We start from the raw sequence: 18,781 nt of genomic DNA on the forward strand, positions 1-18,781 counted from the left end.
CTTCTTTGTCAAGCATGATGTCCTTCTTCAGGGACTACTCCCTCCTGATAACATGTCCAAAGTAAGTGAGACAGAAGTCTCGCCATCCTTGTTTCTAAGGAGCATTCTGGCTGTATTTCCTCTAAGACAGATTTGTTCGTTCTTCTGGCAGTCAATGATATATTCAATATTCTTTGCCAACACCGTAACTCAAATGTGTCAGTTCTTCAGTCCTCGTTTTTTCCTTGTCCAGCTTTCGCATGCACTATGTGGTGATTGAAAAGACATTTGTCATGCATATGAGGCCCTTGACTTGGGTTGGTTGCACCTTAGTCATCAAAGTGTCATTTTTGCTTTTTAAGATTTCAGAGCGGTCTCTTATAGATTTGTTGTTTGAGTTCTTGACTCCTACTTCCATGGGTATTGATTGTTCATCCAAGTAAAATGAAATCCTTGACAACTTCAGTATTTCCTCCATTTATCATAATGTTTATTGGTGCTATGTGAGGATTTTTTTTTTTTTTAATGTTAAGATGTGACCTATACTGAAGGCTGTAGTTTGTGATCTTCATCAGTGTTTCGAGTCCTGTTCACTTTTGGCAAGCAAGTAAACAGAGAGCTGCTAAAGTGAATGGAAGAAATGATGAAGTAAAAGAGCTGAAGAGAAGATTTAAAAGGGAGCTCAAAGTATTATAATGAAATGTGCAAATACCTGGAGTTAGGAAATCAAAAGAGAAGGAAACACTCAGCATTTCTCACGCTGAGAGAAGTGAAGAAAAAAACCAAGCCTCAAGTTGCAATATTGAAGGATGATGGGCAAAAAACTGACGCAGGAAGCATCAAAGTGAGATGGAAGGAATACACAGTCACTGTACCAAAAAGAATTGGTGACAATCAACCATTTCAGGAGGTAGCATATGATCAAGAACCGATGCTACTGAAGGAAGAAGTCCAAGCTGCACTGAAGGCATTGGTGAAAAACAAAGCTCCAGGAACTGATGGAGTACCAACAGAGATGCTTCCACAAACAGGTGCAGCACTGGAGCTGCTCACTTGTCTATACTGAGCAATTTGGAAGACAGCTACCTGGCTGACACAGGGAAGAGATCCCTATTCGTGCCCCATTCCAAAGAAAGGTGATCCAATGGAATGCAGAAATTATCAATCTTTATAAACTGCAGGGTATGTTACTGAGTGAAAAAAAAGCAAGGTGCCATATGACCTTGAACAAGTTAACTTTTCCTCTTTTTAAAAATAGGGATAAAAATAAAATCAACCTTAAGAAGTTTTCATTATAAAATACAGGTCCGCAATCCCTTTTCCAAAGTCCTTGGGGCCAGATGTGTTGCAGAACTTTTTTTTATAGAATAGGGTGTGCATACTATTTAATATCCCAGAGAGTCCTAAGTCAGCACCCCATAACTTCACACACTATTTCTGCAGCAAAATGTGTTAATATTCACATGTGAGGTAAGCAAAGGCAACAAACAGCCCCATGTCAGCGCAAGTCAGGTTTTATCACTAAGTAGTTTTGACAGCAAACTTATTAAAAAAACATCTGGTTTTCAAAGTTTCCCGGATTTCAAAATAGAGAATAATGGATTATGATGCTAGATAGATGAAATCCTTATACAGTGCCGAGGACAAACTAAGCAGTGTTTCCTATCATCAACACGACCACAAATTCAGATTTTTAAAAATTAAAATTGTAGTTTCTGAAGAGACAAATGAACATGGCATTGAATAAAACTGAATTCTATTCACCACGTTCTGCCCACTGCTACCTGTAAACTCAAGAGAGTTGAATATTAAGCAAACAAAGACCTCCCGTTAGCCCTTAGTATTATTTGAGGATTTTAAACATTAAATTGAGCTTACTTGTTGGGGCAGTGAAGGGAATAAATTCTGGACAGTTCTAAGAGTAAATTATCTGCATGACAACTGTGGAGTACTAAAGTATTTGATTAATTATTTGAGAAAAAGTGAGTATCAAGAAGATACATTGAGTTTCCATTCTATCGTAAAAGGACTTGGTTTGTTAAATGGTAAACTGGCTATGTGTAAAGGCCGTATGTTAGAAAGTAAAGGATCAAAGTGGCAGATTTTAATAATACAAGCAACATGAACTCAGGAATAAGAACGTAACTTATTCTGTTAGTTGAATACAGAAATTTTAGAAGGATGTCTCAATACTATCTAAGATTAAAAACAGACAGAAATCATCCTTATAGACATTAGCAGTTACAATAACCAAACTTAGAATTGTTTTCCAAAAACTATCTTCATTAGAAAAACTATGCTTAATACTAATATATTCTTAACAATATAACTCATAAAAAATTGGGGTTTATCCTCATTTTCTTAAAATAAGAAATCCAAAGTTATACAAGTTATATTATCTTCATAAAACAATATTATTTCATTCATTGGTATCAACCACTCTAACTTGTGTTAAAAATGAAATACATTATTACTATTTTAAAATCTTTATTCAAATCAGATGCATGTTTATTATTTGCATTATCTTTCACTTAGAACTAAAATATTATGTTAATCTGTAGTTTAAATCATACTTCTAGCCCTTTACAAAATACGTAATTAAAGTTGTTATACTTTCAAATTGACTTAGGATGGGGAAATTTGTTTTTAATGAAAATGAAAAATTATGATACACTAGAACATAAATGTACACAAACCAAACAGTAGTAAAACAACATAAAACATCTAGTCATTTCCTCCTTTTTCTTGTAGCTATTTCCTAAATACTATATATACTCTTACTAAGCATTTGAATAAATTTTCAGTTATTAAATCAAATAAATCACTTGAGGATCATGAGAACAAACTTTTTCCTGAACAGTCTTTTCATTTACTTAATTACAAAAGCTTATGCTTCCTGAGGTCAGATTATCCATATTTAGAATCTCCTAAATCACAACACACAGAGATAAATTTGGTACATTCCACATGATAAAAACACTGTGCAACTGGGAGTCCTCAAAAAAGAGGCAAAGGAACAGTAGTCCAGATTCAGCCTCCAAGGGGTTGGTAAGACCTCTCTCTGTAGTCTGTGCTTACCTGTCTATACATCTCCAAACATCAGCGTTCACACCTCTTCTACTTTTTTGTATTCTTGAAATTGTTATAATATTTGTAATTTCTTCATGTTTTCTTCCAATAATGGAAATATCTGATGGCAAACTATTTTCTTATCCATTAAAATATATTCTTTTAGTGGAATATGGATAAGGAATTTTTAATGACAACAGCAAAATACAGCAACCAACATTCAATAAGTATTCTGCCACTTAGTGGAGTTTTTCAAGAAAGTGATTCCGTAAACCTGAATTTATGAATGTATCAAGTGATTGAACTAAATTCATAGCAGTCAAAACAAGCTCAGCATGAATATCAGCTGTTAATTTGTGAATAAACAGTAATGTGTGGCAAAGAAATTTAAATAGCTGTTATCCTTAAAATTAAATAAATTGAAAACACTTTAAAACTTTGTTAAATTGATTTTATTAACGTTAAGAAGGATTAAGAAAAAATAAATTGTTTAAAATTATGAAGTTATAAGGTATAGGAAAGAGTTTTATTTTAATCCTTTCTTGCAACGTGAAGGGTTTTTGGTTTTGATTCACTGTTGGCTATTTTAAAAGAACAATTTCAAAATTCCTGAACTCAGGCAGTTTCTAATGCTTGACAGAATTCTGCAATTTAAGTTTCCTGTATTTTCTAATTCTGTACATTTCTTATTGCTATCAATCTTGACATTCTGCCCCTGAATCTTTAGGAAAAGAATCAAGCTGACAAAAGATATTAGTGCTTATTACCACTAAAATATAGAAAATTAATTTTGTGAATTTGGCTCACACTCAAAGAATATTTATCGATGCTAAAAATCAGAGCTCTAATGACAGAAATGCTGTCTGGAATACAAAAAGAGAGAAAATGAGGTCACTTCAGTTCCCCTGAAAGTTCTCCAAAATTCTTCAACGTGCCTTACATTTAGTTAACACTCTAAAATACCAGTTTTTAAAATTTAACTGAAAATTAAATGAGAATTTTTATTTGTAAGTAAAGGCAGTTAAATGACTTTTAGTAATAACATTATCAAAATATTTCACAGGTCTAAAACACAGACTGATTAAATTCTGAACAAACTAACATTTGGAAGACAGCATAGCTATTTTTAAAGCTATTCCATACTATTCTTGAGTTTTTCACGTCACGAAAAAAAAAAAGGGTAAATTATACAGAATTGCAAAATGCCAAATTTAAATTGACTCCTATAATTCTCTATGTTGTTATTTGTAATATCAAACAATTTTTTAATGTGCCAAAGATGTGGCTTTACAAAATGTGAGCAAGTAATTTTTAAACAAGAAATTGTATTAATAATTACATGCTTTTTACTAATTTTGGAGCTCTGGTGGCACAGTGGTTAAAAGCTCAGGCTGCTAACTAAAAGGACAAGAGTTTGAATTCACCAGCCACTCCTTGGAAACCCCGTGGGGCAGTTCTACCCTGTCTATTGGGTTGCTATAAGTCGGAATCCACTCAACCGCAATGAGTTTTTTATTGATTTTAAATGGTAGTAAAACAATACCTCTTCAAAACCACTTAAATGTTACTGATCCCATCACAAAATCATTAAGTAAAATTTTTCCACTACCCAATTATGCCTAAATAACTTCGAATAGCTGCAGCTTTCTCCTGACAGCGAACAAAAAGGACATTTGTACAAACTTATTCCTAGAAGCTGAGTAAAGTAAATTCATGTACTAAGAACTACACCAATTTCTGGCTGAGAACATGAAATTTAGAAAACTTTCAGACCAAAAAATAAAAAATATTTCAATTATTCACCCTCTAAATTTCAGACAGCGTCAGCATGACTTCCACAATAAAAAAAAATTTAGGTCAAAATTTAATAATGGCAGTAACTTTTTTATGTGAACATTTACTGTACATTTTCATTCAACATGTTGAAGATTTAAGTGTAAAAGATTCCCAAGTTTCCATATGTTAACATTACTCTTTAAATGTTCTCATATATACATACACATATACATTATAGATACAATTACTTATATTTCTACAATACATATATGAACACCACTCTCCTTCCATAACCAGACTGATGAGGATAAAGTAATCTCTGTGCTATACAAGGTGAAATAAAATGGATACTTTAAAAAACTAATCTTTAAAGAAGAGTTTCAAAAATAAAGTTCAGATATTGCACAAAATAATTTAACTGCAAACAGGACTGCACACTATAAAGTAATCTTTAATTCCTGAACTCTACAGTAAATCTCATTTTGTAATTCTTTAAAAGAATTTATTGGAAGTCTGCATTTAGATATTAAATGTTTACATTCAGTTTGATGGGAGTGCCATTTCCAGAAGTTAGCTGAGCCTCTGTCTCAGAAGTTCATCTATCTGAGTCTTGTACATATTTTTCACATCTTCAAGATCTAGTCGGAGTTCTTCGGCCTCTTCTGCCTTTTCTCCGTACATCTGCAGAATAGTGTTGTATCTCTGATCCAAATCCTACAAAACACACATTTTCAGTTTTTAAAATCACTGCACAGAACATCTTTAATGTTATCATAAATGAATCAACAGTAAACACATTACAATTTAAAGTATATACTCATCTCTTTTAAAATTTAAGCTCATACTATGATCTAAATTGGAATAAAAATACACAGCACATAATTAAAAAAAAAAAAATCAAGTCAAATGGTTTTTAATCTTACCAAATCTTTGTACTTAGTCTACCATTTTCCCCATACATGTGTTACTTTTTTTCTCTCCCACCAGTGTTAACAACGCTTGATGCAATTTAAATCTCTTTGATTCATTGTGGGTAAGTGTTATACCTGGCACTTAGCTCACAGGAAAAGTCAAAAGAAAATATATTTTCATTTAAGGTTTAACATTGTCTCACAAAATCCAAATATGCTAATTGTGAAGACATCTAATGTCAATGAATATCACTACTGTCATGTATTGTTATTGTTAGTTCCTGTTGAGTCAATCCCTCCTCATGGCCTTGTGGTGACCCCATGTATGTGGAGCAGAAGGGCTCCAAGGGTTTTCAAGGCTGTCATCTTTTGGAAGCAGATCACCAGGCCTTACTCCCAGAGAGCCTCTGGGGTTTGAACTGTCAACCGTTCAGTTGGTAGTCCAGTGTTTGACCATTTACGGCACCCAGAGGCTCTATGTCACATATAGTGCAATCTTACAATGAGCCTTGGCCAAATACTATTTATTTCTTCTCTACACATCTAAGCATAGTTGTGAAAAATATCCTGAGTAATGTAACAAGCAAAATGAAAAAAAATTATCCTTAGTTCTTTACTCAAATGTTAAAACTCTGGTGGGTTCTAACTGCCAACCTTTCAGTTAGCAGCAGAGCACTTAACACTGAGCCACCAGGGCACCTATCAAATATTAAAGTCTGATTTTCAAAGAAATCATTAAAAACATGCTTTATGTAAAGTAAAAATATGACATTTAATATAACTGTATTAAAATATTTTAGGCTCATCTTTAACCAAAGCTTACTTACTCTTAGCTGAGTTCGAAGTTTGGGTATCTCTTTCACTTTCTCTTCAAGTTCATCATTTTGATTTGTTAATTTAACTAGCTCTTCAGCCATTATTGATCGGGTTTTTTCCAGATTGCCAATTTCTAGCTAAGAAACATTACCAGAAAATAGCCTAAATCAAAATATATCTTGTTTAATACCCCCACTAATATGAACACATTTAATATGTTATTTTTGAAGGAATATATGTTTTACTTACTTTTGAGTACATCAAGTTTAACACTAAAGACAGGTAAAATGTTTTAATGTTTCTCACTGTATCTTTCTAAATTTTATTTATTTTGTTGTTATTGAGAACATACACAGCAAAATAAACACCAATTCAACAGTTTCTACATTTACCACTTAGTGACACTAATTACATTCTTCAAGTTGTGCAGCCATTCTCACCTTCCTTTTCTGAGCTATTCCTCCTTCGTTAACATAATTCACTGTTCCCTAAAGTTCTTATCTAATTTTTTGAATGGCCGTTGTTAATTTGATCCCGTGTGGGTAGCTCTTAAAGAGCATAATGCCCAAGGCAGACATTGTTTACTAGTTTAAGCTAAACTACTGTTTGGTTTTAAGAAGACTTTAAGGGGATATTTTTGGTTTAAGGTTTAAATATTATTTCAGGGCAATAGTTTCAAGGGTTTATCCACCCTCCATAACTCCAGGAATCTGCAGTCTGTGAGAATTTGAAATTCTGTTCTGCATTTCCCCCTTTTGATCAGGATTCTTCTATGAAATCTTTGATCAAAATGTTCTGTAATGGTAGCCAGGCACCATCCAGTTCTTTTGGTCTCATGGCAAAGAAGGCAGTTGTTCATGGAGCCAATTAGCCACACATTCCCTTTCCTCCTCCTATCTGTAACTCTCCTTCTGTTGCTCTTGGTAATAGAAACCAATTTAGTGCCTTGGAATGACACTTGCAAGCTTTTAAGACCCCAGGCACTGTGCAATGAATGAACTAGGAGGTTGAAGAGACGCACTAAACAAGTTACGAGGTTAATTAACTGAGATGTCTCATGAAACCATGACCCTAAACTTCCAAACCAAGGAACAAAACCCCATGAGGTATTTGGTTGTACATAAGCAGCCCCAGCAGCTACTCTGTCTTTGTTGTTAAAAGTCTATTATACAACTTTTGCCAATTCAACTTTTTACAGATATACAACTCATTGACAGCAATTACAATAATCAGCTGTGCAACCCTACCATTAATCAATGTAGTTTTCCATCACTGTAAACCGAGACTCACTGCTCCATAAGCAACGACCCTCCCCACTTCCACCCCTGGTAACTTCTGTCTCTAAACGTTAGCTTTTTCTTATCTTTTTCCGTTAAGTGATATCATACATTATTTGTCCTTTTGCGATTGCCTTATTTCACTCAGCATGTCCTCAAGCTCCATTCATACTATAGCATATATCAAGACTTCATTTCTCCTACTGGCTGAGTAGTATTCCACTGTATACATGGACCACGTTTTGTTTATCCATTCATCTGTTTGATGGGCATTTCAGTTGTTTCCACCTTTTGGCTATTGTGAATAGTGCTGCAGTGAACAATGATGTACAAGTCTCTCTTTGAGTCTCTGATTTCAAGTGTTTTGGGTACATACCTAGGAGTGGAATTACTGGGTCATATGGTAGTTCTATTTTTAGTTTTTAGAGGAACGGCCACACTGCTTTCCACAATGGCTATACATTTTGCATTCCCACCAGCAATGCATAGGGTTCCAATTTCCCCACATCCTTGCCAACATTATTTTTTTTCTAACCTCAGTCATCCTCGTGGAAGTGAAATGGTATCTCATTGTGGTTTTGATTTGAATCTCTCTGATAGCTAATGACACCGAGCATCTTTTCATGTGTTTAGTGGCCATTTAAATGTCCTCTTTGGTGAAATGTCTCTCCAAGTCCTTTGCCCATTTTATGACTAGGTTCTCTTTTTCTTGTTAACTGCATTAATGTTTTTAAAAGGCAAGATAAGATGGGAAATTCTCCCTCCCCACTATGTCATTTTCTTCCACGTGCAGGGTATTACACTTCTAATCTCTCTCCTCCCCTTTACTCATTCCTCACTGGAAAAGTTGTGGCTACTATCTAAGTGATAAACTTGGGAAGAACAACGTAGACTTGCTCAGCTCAGCAACTTCCTTTTTTGCTCTTGTGAAAGAGCTGTCTGCAAGGGGGTAGACATTCTGTCCTGCTAGAGGCCTAAAGTCTTAGCTGGGCAGGTTCCAACACACGGGCAGGCCTGCTCTAGCCCAGAATTTCCTCTGACAGAGTAGGTAAGTTGGCCCAATTCTGGGATTCAGTTAACAGGCTCATTTGGCTCTCATCCTCAGCTATTTTCTCCAACTAGCCTTTACCAGTAATATAAAGGAGGCATTTTGTAATTCACATGCTCTATTTCATCTTATTTCTCAATCTGTTCAGAGGGAACTGAAGGGTACTGTTTATGGGGCCCCCAATTTTTATTTACTTCTAATAGTACATTTAATATTTTCCAATACCTGCAAATGAGTAATTTCTCCTTCCCTTAGCTTTAGCTGAGACTGTAAATTCTCAATAACGCTTGATCCTGCTCCCATCCTTACGGCATCATAGAGATTGCTTCCATTTGCTGATGCAGACATTGGTCCAAATGAGTGATCATGAGACTCATCCTGTGTTAATTAAATAAAAAGAAAGCACACACAGATATTGTAGATTGTATGCCATCATAAGGCTCAAACAAAAAGGTTGTCAATTCCTGCTTTAAAACGTCTCTGACTTTCTCAAAGGCAGAAATTGTCTGGATTTCCTCACTGCAATTAGCATTCTTCACAAATATACTGATGAACTGCCTATGGAATGGGAAGATCAAGGTGACAGCCAATCTGTCATCTATTCCTCCCTTTACCATTTTTCAGTTTAAGAACTAATCACAGATAAGAAATAAAACATCACCTGAGACAGAAAAGATGTCTGTAGCCCTGCCATATCAATTCCACTGACGGAACTTGAGCGTGAAATCGTGGGAGTACTAGAAACAGAAAATGGCTTGCGTTCCTTAAAGAGTTAAAAAAAAAAAATTCAGTTCATATTAAAGAGCAGAAACAGAAAAAGCAAGAAAGCTCTCTAGGGTTAATGATACAAAGACTCATTCTAATTCCTTCCCCCTGCCCCCAACCAAAATGATATAGATGGAGCCCTGGTGGCACAGTAGTTAAGAGCTTGTCTGCTAACCAAAAGGTCGGCAGTTTGAATCCACCAGCTGCTCCCTGGAAACCTATGGGGCAGTTCGACTCTGTCCTATAGGATCGCTATGAGTAGGAATTGACTCAATGGCAGAGGGTTTGGTTTGGTTTTGTGGTATCAAGAGCACAGTATTTAGTAATTTAAAAGTGTAAACAGACTTGGTCAAATATCTCAGGACCCATTTATATTACAACAGTATGATTTGGTTTTTCCTTTAAATGCAATGTGATTGTTTTTGTTGAAACAATTATATGAACTAACTTATTATATAACACACCACCACAATTACACGTATTTCTTTACAAATAAAACCCACTGCCGTCGAGTCGATTCCAACTCATAGCAACCCTATAGGACAGAGTAGAACTGCCCCTTAGAGTTTCCAAGGAGCGCCAGGCGGATTCAAACTGCCGACCTTTTGGTTAGCAGCCATAGCACTTAACCACTATGCTACCAGGGTTTCCAACCTTTAGAGCATAAAAATTACTGATGAATTTTAAATAACATAAAATTTCTGGCTTATTTATTTTATATTTTTATTGTGTTTTTTAACATTCCAAAGGTTATTTTAATTTATATATACCAAAAAAAAAAAAAAAAAACCAAACCCAGTGCCATCGATTCCGACTCATAGCAACCCTATAGGACAGAGCAGAACTGCCCCACAGAGTTTCCAAGGAGCGCCTGGCAGATTCGAATTGCCGACCCTTTGGTTAGCAGCCGTAGCACTTAACCACTATGCCACCAGGGTTTCCTAACTTATATATATAGTCTTAATATATTATACTTAACCACCAAGGACACTCCAATCCTCCAAATATAGGAAACTGACTTTAGAACAATTACTTTCATTAATCAGAAAGAAAGTAAACAAACCAGTTTTACTCCTAAGGTACCTGTTGGTCAAATGAGGTACATTAGGTTTAATGAGAGACTACAAAATTCATTTACAAAGGGGCAAGAGGTTCTGTAATTCAAACCCTAAAACCACAGATCTCTTGGATATACTCAGATTACTCTGACTTACTCTGAGCATGGCAGTGATTACAGTACTAGAACTCGTCACTATACCAATTTTAGACACAAAAAATGGTATTTACAAAGTATAAACAAAATTATGCAACAATCAATGATTAATGACAACCATTACTAAATGGTTACACCAGAAACAAAGAAAAACAAAATCCCATACCTTTTCTTTTATTGCTTCTTGAGTGAAAATTGCTTTTTTCCTTTCTTGTTCAACTTTCATTTTCTCCATTTCTAACTGACTATTCAACAGTGTCTAACAGAGGAAGATAAAGTCAGATAATTTCTGTGATACTACATGCCATCATCATAAGTCAATCTCAAAGTCAGGAACATAAAGTATATACTCCTATTTGATTTACTACTAAAGGCCAAGTTCCACGAGCAGCGGCATCACCTACTTCTTCTTGGCCTCCCATCAGTCCACCGTCACCTCCACCCATTCTCTAATGGAAGCCCTAAGAGGTGAGCAAACACTAACAGAAGTACCTTTTCTTTCCTTGTCTCTTCAAGTGTTCTTACATATTCATCTTTCAGGTTTTCTAATTCGACCTGGCACCTATCAAACCAGAGGGAATTAAAACAGAAAAGATGACAGTATAGACTATTAAAAACTCACTACTTCATGTACTCCAGTTATATCTCTCATCACTCTTTCCATGACAAGCTCTACAGCAGGCATTTTCCAGCTGTGTTCTCCAGATCACCTGGGTTGGGGAAAAACCTCCACTTTTACCATTTTGTTTATTGCATGCTCTGGGTTCAGATTTCATTGGGAGAACAACTTTCTAAAAATAATCCTCAATATTACTCTGAGATTCTGCAAAAACTCATTTAGTGGGTTCTGTGAGAATGTTTGTAAAAGCTCAGGTATTTTACTCTATAAATCATTTTTACCTGATTACTTGTTCTTAAAAGCAAAATTTCCAAGGAAGAACTGAGAGGGCAAAAATACTCTCATCACAGCTTTATTATAATTTCAGATAGATGAATTTTACAGCTTGTAATTTCTGAAGAATCCAGACTTTTATTTAGATAGGCTAGAATGCTGCTAAAACCCTTCTAATATAAAAACAACTTCAAAGAATGGTCATACTTTTTCATGGTTACAGGCTTTTTTGAAAAACTCTGATTAAAGCTATGAGTCCTTTCCCTGCAAAAATGCCAAAACATATAAAACATGGCACACAATTTCAAAAGTTTATGGGAAATTCGATGAATCCCAGCAATATCATGCTGTAGTATTTTATTCAAGGACCCTGACTTTCAACACTGAAAATATTTATTTTTACTTCTCAGTGAGTGCTATGAAACTCAAAGCTGACAGTACACTTTAAAAAAGCCCTTCAACATGACGTGAAACTACCAAGAAAAACACTTGACAAAACATGCTCACCGACTATTTTCATCCTCCAGTTTTCTTAGCTTATTTTTCTCAGATTCTAGCTGGGCCTGAAATCTACTATTTTCTTGTCTTAAGAGAGAGTTCTGTGACTCCAGGGAAGACATTTGAATTTTGTTGGCAAGGAGTTCTTCTGAGGCTGCACGTTCCCTTTCAACTGCTGCCGCCAACAAGGCCTGGGACTCACCTGATTATAGAATAAGAAAAAAAACAAATATATATATATGTGCCTAAGAGGCCAAGATACCAAGTAGATTCGGAGTTCAATCTTTTAGTGATGCAGTAGCCACACTACAAACTGCTAAGTACTTAGTGCCTAAGGCAGGGCTGCCTACAGAGACAAAACAATTCATCTTAACTTGTGCCTGCTTGATCATTCTTTCCCCAAAATATTTTCATTTAAAAGTGGAATCATGTCTTTAAAAAGCAGTGGATCAAAAAATGATGGCGGAGTAAATGGACATCCACAGGCAAAAAAAGAACCTCAACCTAATACCATATACAAAAATTAACTCGAATGGATCATAGATAAACGTAAAAAAAAACGTAAAACAAAACTGTAAAAAAAATTTTAAGCATAGAAGAAAATCTTTGAGATCTAGGGCTGGGTAAAAAGTACTTAGATTTGATATCAAAAGTGCGACCCATAAAAGAAAAAACTGATAATTCAAACTTCAAAAAAATTTTCAGCTTTTGGTTGAAAGCCCATGTGAAGATAATAGTCTATGAAAGCCCAGTTTTCTTGGCTAAAAAAAAAAAAAAAAAAAGTCTGGGAGAAAAGACCAGCTAAAGACTAGGAGAAGATATTTGCAAATCACGTATCCAACAAAGCAGTTAACGTTAAATATATATATATATATATATATATATATACACACACATATGTGTGTGTGAATCTCAAAATTCAATGGTGAAAAAACAAACAATTCAATTTGAAAACGGGCAAAAGACATGAATAGGCATTTCACCAAAGTGGATACACAAAAGGCAAATAAGCACATGAAAATATGTTCGCCATCATTAGCCACTAAGAAAAATCAAATTAAAACTGGAATGTGCTATCGCTATGAACCTGTCAGAATTACTAAAAGAAAAAAGAGTGACAACACCAAATGCTGGCAAGGACGTGGAAAACATGGACCGCTTTCATCCATACAGCCACTCAGGAAAACAGTTTGGCATTTTCTTAAAAAACTAGGCATGCAGCTACCATATGACCCAGAAACTGGTCTCCTGGGCATTTATCCCAGAAAAATGAAAAGTTATGTTCACATGAAAAACCATATAGGGAGGTATATAGCAGCTTGATCTGTGATAACCAAAATCTGGCATCAGCCCAGATGTCCTACACATCAGGTGAATGGATAAACAAACTGTGGTACTGACATACCATGGAATAACAACAGAAATAACAATGACAATAAACCAAAAAAACAAACTCATTGTTGTCGAGTGGATGCCAACTCATAGCGACCCTATAGGACAGAGCAGAATTGCCGACCTAATGGTTAGCAGCCAAACGCTTAAACACTGTCCCACCAGGGCTCCAACAACAATAGAAAGGACCAAACAACTGATACATTCAACAACTGATTGAATCTCCAGGAAATTATACTGAACGAAAAAAGCAACTCCAAAATGTCACATATGTCTGATTCCATTTATATAATATTCTGGAAATGACAGAATTTTAGAAACGGAACGCAGATTAGTGGTTACTGGGGGTTAGAGATAAGGCAGGGAGGAGGATGAGGGAGACATGGGGTGACACAAGGGAGCCTTGGGGTACTAGGGCTTTTCAATACCTTGACTGTGGTGGTGGATACACAAACCTACACAGGTGACAAAACTGTACAGAACTTAAAACACATACATACACACAAATGAGTACAAGTAAAACTGGAGAAATCTGAATAAAATTGGTGGGTTGTATCAATAATAAAACACTGTTGTGATACTACATTACAGTTCTGTAAAATGTTAACACTGGGAGAAACTGGGCAAAGTGTACAAGGGACTTTCCTGTTTATTTCTTACAACTGCACGTTCATCTACAATTACTGCAATAAAAACTTCAATAAAAAAAGTAGGATTCTGAGCTTTAACCAATGCAACAACACATACTTTTTCTTCACCACGCTATACCTAATAACAGAGGATAAAAACCGAACCTGCCCCCTTGAAAGCTCACATGTCTCATATTTGCCCAATGTGGAGAATTTCTAGTTCTGCTTCATACTATATCTATGCTGCTTTTCACAGCACTATATGGTGTATTTGTCCTATGGCCTTGCCTAGATCCCAGCACAATACCACATATCCCTGAGAGTATGTAGACTCCAGTTTAAAAAATATAAAAATACTGGCTTCGAGCTTTCATTTATTGCTAAATAAATAGTCATTTTAGAGGGTAACAATTTCAGATGTCTCATATTACAACTGGTCTCAAAAGAGTTGACACAGAAGAAACAAAAGAACTAAAATTGATACCTATAAATTTAAAAAATATATGAAGGTTCATCTAGTTAAGTAAATTTTTTTAAGGAGATGAGCCTTTTTTCCAGACAAAATCTTACACGGAACGCCAATAAAAAAGACAGACAAGGGAGGTGCAACTTTCATTTAAGCAGCCTGGAAGAGTACAGCACCTTATTAACCAAGTGTCATGCATTTAATTGTGTCCCCCAATAATATGTGTCATCTTGGTTAGGCCATGATTCCCAGTATTGTGTGGTTGTCTTCCCTTTTGTGATTGTAATTTTATGTTAAAGAGGATTAGAGTGGAATTGTTAATATCCTTACTAAGGTCACATCCCTGATCCAATGTAAAGGGAGTTTCCCTGGAGTGTGGCCTGCATTGCCTTTTATTTTACAAGAGATAAAAGGAAAGGGAAGCAAGCAGAGTGGGGACCTCATACCACCAAGAAAGCAATGCCAGAAGCAGAGCATGTCCTTTGGACCCGGCGTTACTGCACAGAAAAGCTCCTAGCCCAGGGGAAGACTGATGACAAGGACCTTCCTTCAGAGCCGATAGAGAAAACCTTCCCCTGGAGCCAACACCCTGAATTTGGACTTCTAGCCTACTAGACTGTGAGAAAATAAATTTCTTTTTGTTGAAGCCATCCACTTTTGGTATTTCTGTCACAGCAGCACTAGATGATTAAGACACAGAGCTTCCCTCTTGCCGTGACAGCAGCCTATAAGACATCCTAGGGATGTACTGAATAAAGATTTGAAAGTTTACCCCTTCTCATTTACAGAGAGGAGTCCAGAGAAGCTAAGTGACTTGCTCCACACTGTGTGGCTAGTTGTTTCAAAACAAACAAACAAACAAAAAACACTGAGATTACTGTCCATGTTTCCCGAAACCCACTCAGGTCTGCTTTTATCACTATACCATTACATCTCTAATTACAATTAATTTTGGATAGAGAAGGCACACATGAATTTTTCATGAATTTTCCAGCTTCTGTGCTATCTAATATATACATATATTACCTGTGTTTGAAGATAAAAATCATGGAAAAATAATTTTCCTTTTATTTACAAACAGCACTGAACGGAAACCTGGGGCATGTCCGTAAAGAATGAAAATATGCAATCTTAAGACTCCACAGAATTTCTCTACTGGGGTCTGATCTAGACCCTCCTTAGCCCTATCTTTGCTCCTGGAATCTATCTTTGCTCCTGGAATTCTGCTACTGACTGGAACCCTATCTAATCCCTACCTCCTACCCTAGTGCAGACAAAGTAGAGAGCAGTCAGATTTACCAAAGGACAAGGAAAAAATTGAGTGCAGCAGTCTGTAAAAAGAAGTGAAGAATGACACACGTATTTTAGACAGTGTATGTTATCATACATTGGACGGGGGGTGGAGATGGTTTGAAAAAGCCTCAGTTACAGTATTAGAAAATAAATGTTAAAAAAGGTAAAAATCTACAAGTTAGACACAAATAGTAAATATCGATCAAGCAAGTTTCAATTTCATACCATTATTCTAATTCTATAAATGAGATGGAAGGGCTTCTGCACCGAGCATAAAAACTAAAGCAGTTACCAAGCCGATCAGAGAGGTTCTTCTCTAACTTCTCCCACGACGATGTCTGGGACCCTAAAGTTGCTTGTAAATTTTCTATTTGTCGAAGTAATGGTCTTGTTGTTGATGAAACACTTTGACTCAGTTCTTGGTTCCGATTCTCTGCTTCCTGGAGTCTCTGAATCATGGAATTCTTAAGTCATTACCACTGACAGTAATAAAAACACTAGCAAACCTAAACTTCATGAAAGATTTATAGAAAAATTTATTTTCCCAAAGATTATTTATTTTATTAACTTATTTTCTAATTGTTCAATTCTTAAGTTTGAGTTAAGCTGCATAACAGAGTACCTAAAAAGTGCTTCTTTACAGAGCATTTCTAAAATAAGATTTTAATTACCTAAAGGTAAAGAGTTAATCCAAACCTCCCAGTAGATGCCTCATCCAAATATTTTTAAAGTATTTATAAAAAGAGAAAGATCAGTCTGAGTTGTGCGTCCTCTTCCTTTTCCAGCGCATACTCACTGAATGAAAATTAACAATGTAACGCTGGGCAGTAATTACTTCCCCTACAATGATCAAAGAATGAGGATAACTAATAAACCAATTACTGCAAGTGTAGAGATGATACTGAGTACGAAGAAACAAGAAATCTCTCATAAAATCACATAAACAAAATTAGGGACTTTTTTTTGCATAATTTTATAAGTACCCACTGTGATTTTATTCTTATAAGCCATAAAAATATAGCAAATGAGAAATATAGCAGTAATCCTCTCAAGTCCATGAACATTACCATACTGAGTCATTTTTTATTTACAGGAAAAAACACACTTCTTGGATTTGTGTTTAGAAAAACTGTGACAGTACCTGCTGGAGTTCAGTGATCTCATGGCGTAAATAATCCTCTTTTCTGGCAGCTGCTTGTTCTGCACGTTGCAGTGCCAGCCTAAGGTCCCCCACCTGTAGGAGGAGAAACCATACATTGTCAAAAATAGCATCAAAGTATTACAGAAATAGAAAAATCAACCCTCAACTTTACATGGAAAGGCAAGAGGCCCTGAATAGCTAAAACACTGCCGAAAGAGAAGAACAAAGCAGAAGTACTCACACTTCCTGATTTTAAAACATAGTATATAGCTACCGGAAACCCTGGTGGCGTAGTGGTTAAGTGCTACGGCTGCTAACCAAAACATCCACAGTTCGAATCCACCAGGCACTCCTTGGAAACTCCAAGGCAGTTCTACTCTGTCCTATAGGGTCGCTATGAGTTGGAACTGACTCGACGGCAGTGGGTTTGGTTTTGGTTTTTTATACAGCTACTGTGGTGGCACAGTGGTTATGAGCTCAGCTGATAGCCAAAAGGTCAGCAGTTGGAGTACACCAACCACTCCTTGGAAGCCTTATGGGGCAGTTCTACTCTGTCCTATAGGCTGGCTACGAGTCAGAATTGACTTCATGACGATGGGTTATACAGCTACAATAATCAAAACAGCCTGGTACTAGTATAACAATAGGCACAGAGGTCAATGGAATAGAATTGAGAGCCCAGAAATAAACCCACACATCTATGGTCAACTGATTTTTAACAAAGTCCACGCTGAGTCCATGTGATGGGGAAAGAAAAACCTCTTCAATAAATGGTGCTGGGAAAACTGGATTTCCACATGCAGAAAAATGATTTCCACATGCAGGATTTATGCCTCACACCATATACAAGAACAAATTAAAAACTGATTAAGGACCTAAATGTACAAACTAAAACCACAAAATTCTTAGACGAAAAAGCAGGGACAATGTTGTCAGGCCTAGGTTTCAACAATGGATTGGCAGCTATAACAACAAATAAATAAATGGTGCTTCATAAAAATTATAAACTTTCATTCATCAAAAGACTTTACCAAATGAGTGAAAAGACAAGCTACCATTTGTGAGACTGTCTTCGGAAACCATATATCCGACAAGAATCTAATAACCAAAATATACATAAAACTAACAATGACAAAAAGACAACCCAATCATAAAATGGGCAAAGGACTAAGACAAACGTTTCATCAAAGAAGACATTCAAATGGCCACCAAACACATGAAAAGATGCCCAGTGTCATTAGCCATCTGAGAGAGGCAAATCAAAACCACAATGAGATACCACTGCATTCCCACTAGGATGGCTATGATAAAAAAACAAAAAACAGAAAATAACATATGTTGGCAAGGCCCCTTACCCATCACTGGTGGGAATACAAAATGGTACTGCCATTGTGGAAAACCGAGCAGAGATGGCTCAAAAAACTAAAAATAGAAAAAATAGAACTACTATATAACTCAGCAATTCTACTCCTAGGTATATACCCAAAAGACTTGAAAGTAGAGACTCAAACACACACGTGTACACCGATGTTCACTGCAGCACTATTCATGACAGCCAAAACGGTGGGAACAACCTAAATGTCCATTAACAGATGATGGATAAACACAATGTGGTA

At 36.0% G+C, this 18,781-nt stretch overlaps 1 protein-coding gene across 1 annotated transcript in view; it reads right to left on the reverse strand.

The window, feature by feature from the left end:
• Positions 1-2,693: 2,693 nt before the first annotated feature.
• TMF1 (TATA element modulatory factor 1) overlaps positions 2,694-18,781 on the reverse strand; it is a 42,721-nt gene continuing 26,633 nt past the window's right edge. Inside the window, exons 9-17 of the mRNA XM_049861935.1 lie at positions 17,166-17,258; positions 16,317-16,473; positions 12,254-12,446; positions 11,347-11,416; positions 11,021-11,113; positions 9,538-9,639; positions 9,102-9,254; positions 6,563-6,688; positions 2,694-5,538 (exon numbers count right to left, since the gene is read on the reverse strand). Of these exons, the coding sequence (XP_049717892.1) occupies positions 5,395-5,538; positions 6,563-6,688; positions 9,102-9,254; positions 9,538-9,639; positions 11,021-11,113; positions 11,347-11,416; positions 12,254-12,446; positions 16,317-16,473; positions 17,166-17,258 (1,131 nt within the window). The 3' untranslated portion in view covers positions 2,694-5,394. The remainder of the gene's footprint in view (positions 5,539-6,562; positions 6,689-9,101; positions 9,255-9,537; positions 9,640-11,020; positions 11,114-11,346; positions 11,417-12,253; positions 12,447-16,316; positions 16,474-17,165; positions 17,259-18,781) is intronic.

The sequence above is a fragment of the Elephas maximus genome, chromosome 20 (genome assembly GCF_024166365.1).
Source record: "Elephas maximus indicus isolate mEleMax1 chromosome 20, mEleMax1 primary haplotype, whole genome shotgun sequence".
In the NCBI taxonomy this organism is placed as follows: domain Eukaryota; kingdom Metazoa; phylum Chordata; class Mammalia; order Proboscidea; family Elephantidae; genus Elephas; species Elephas maximus.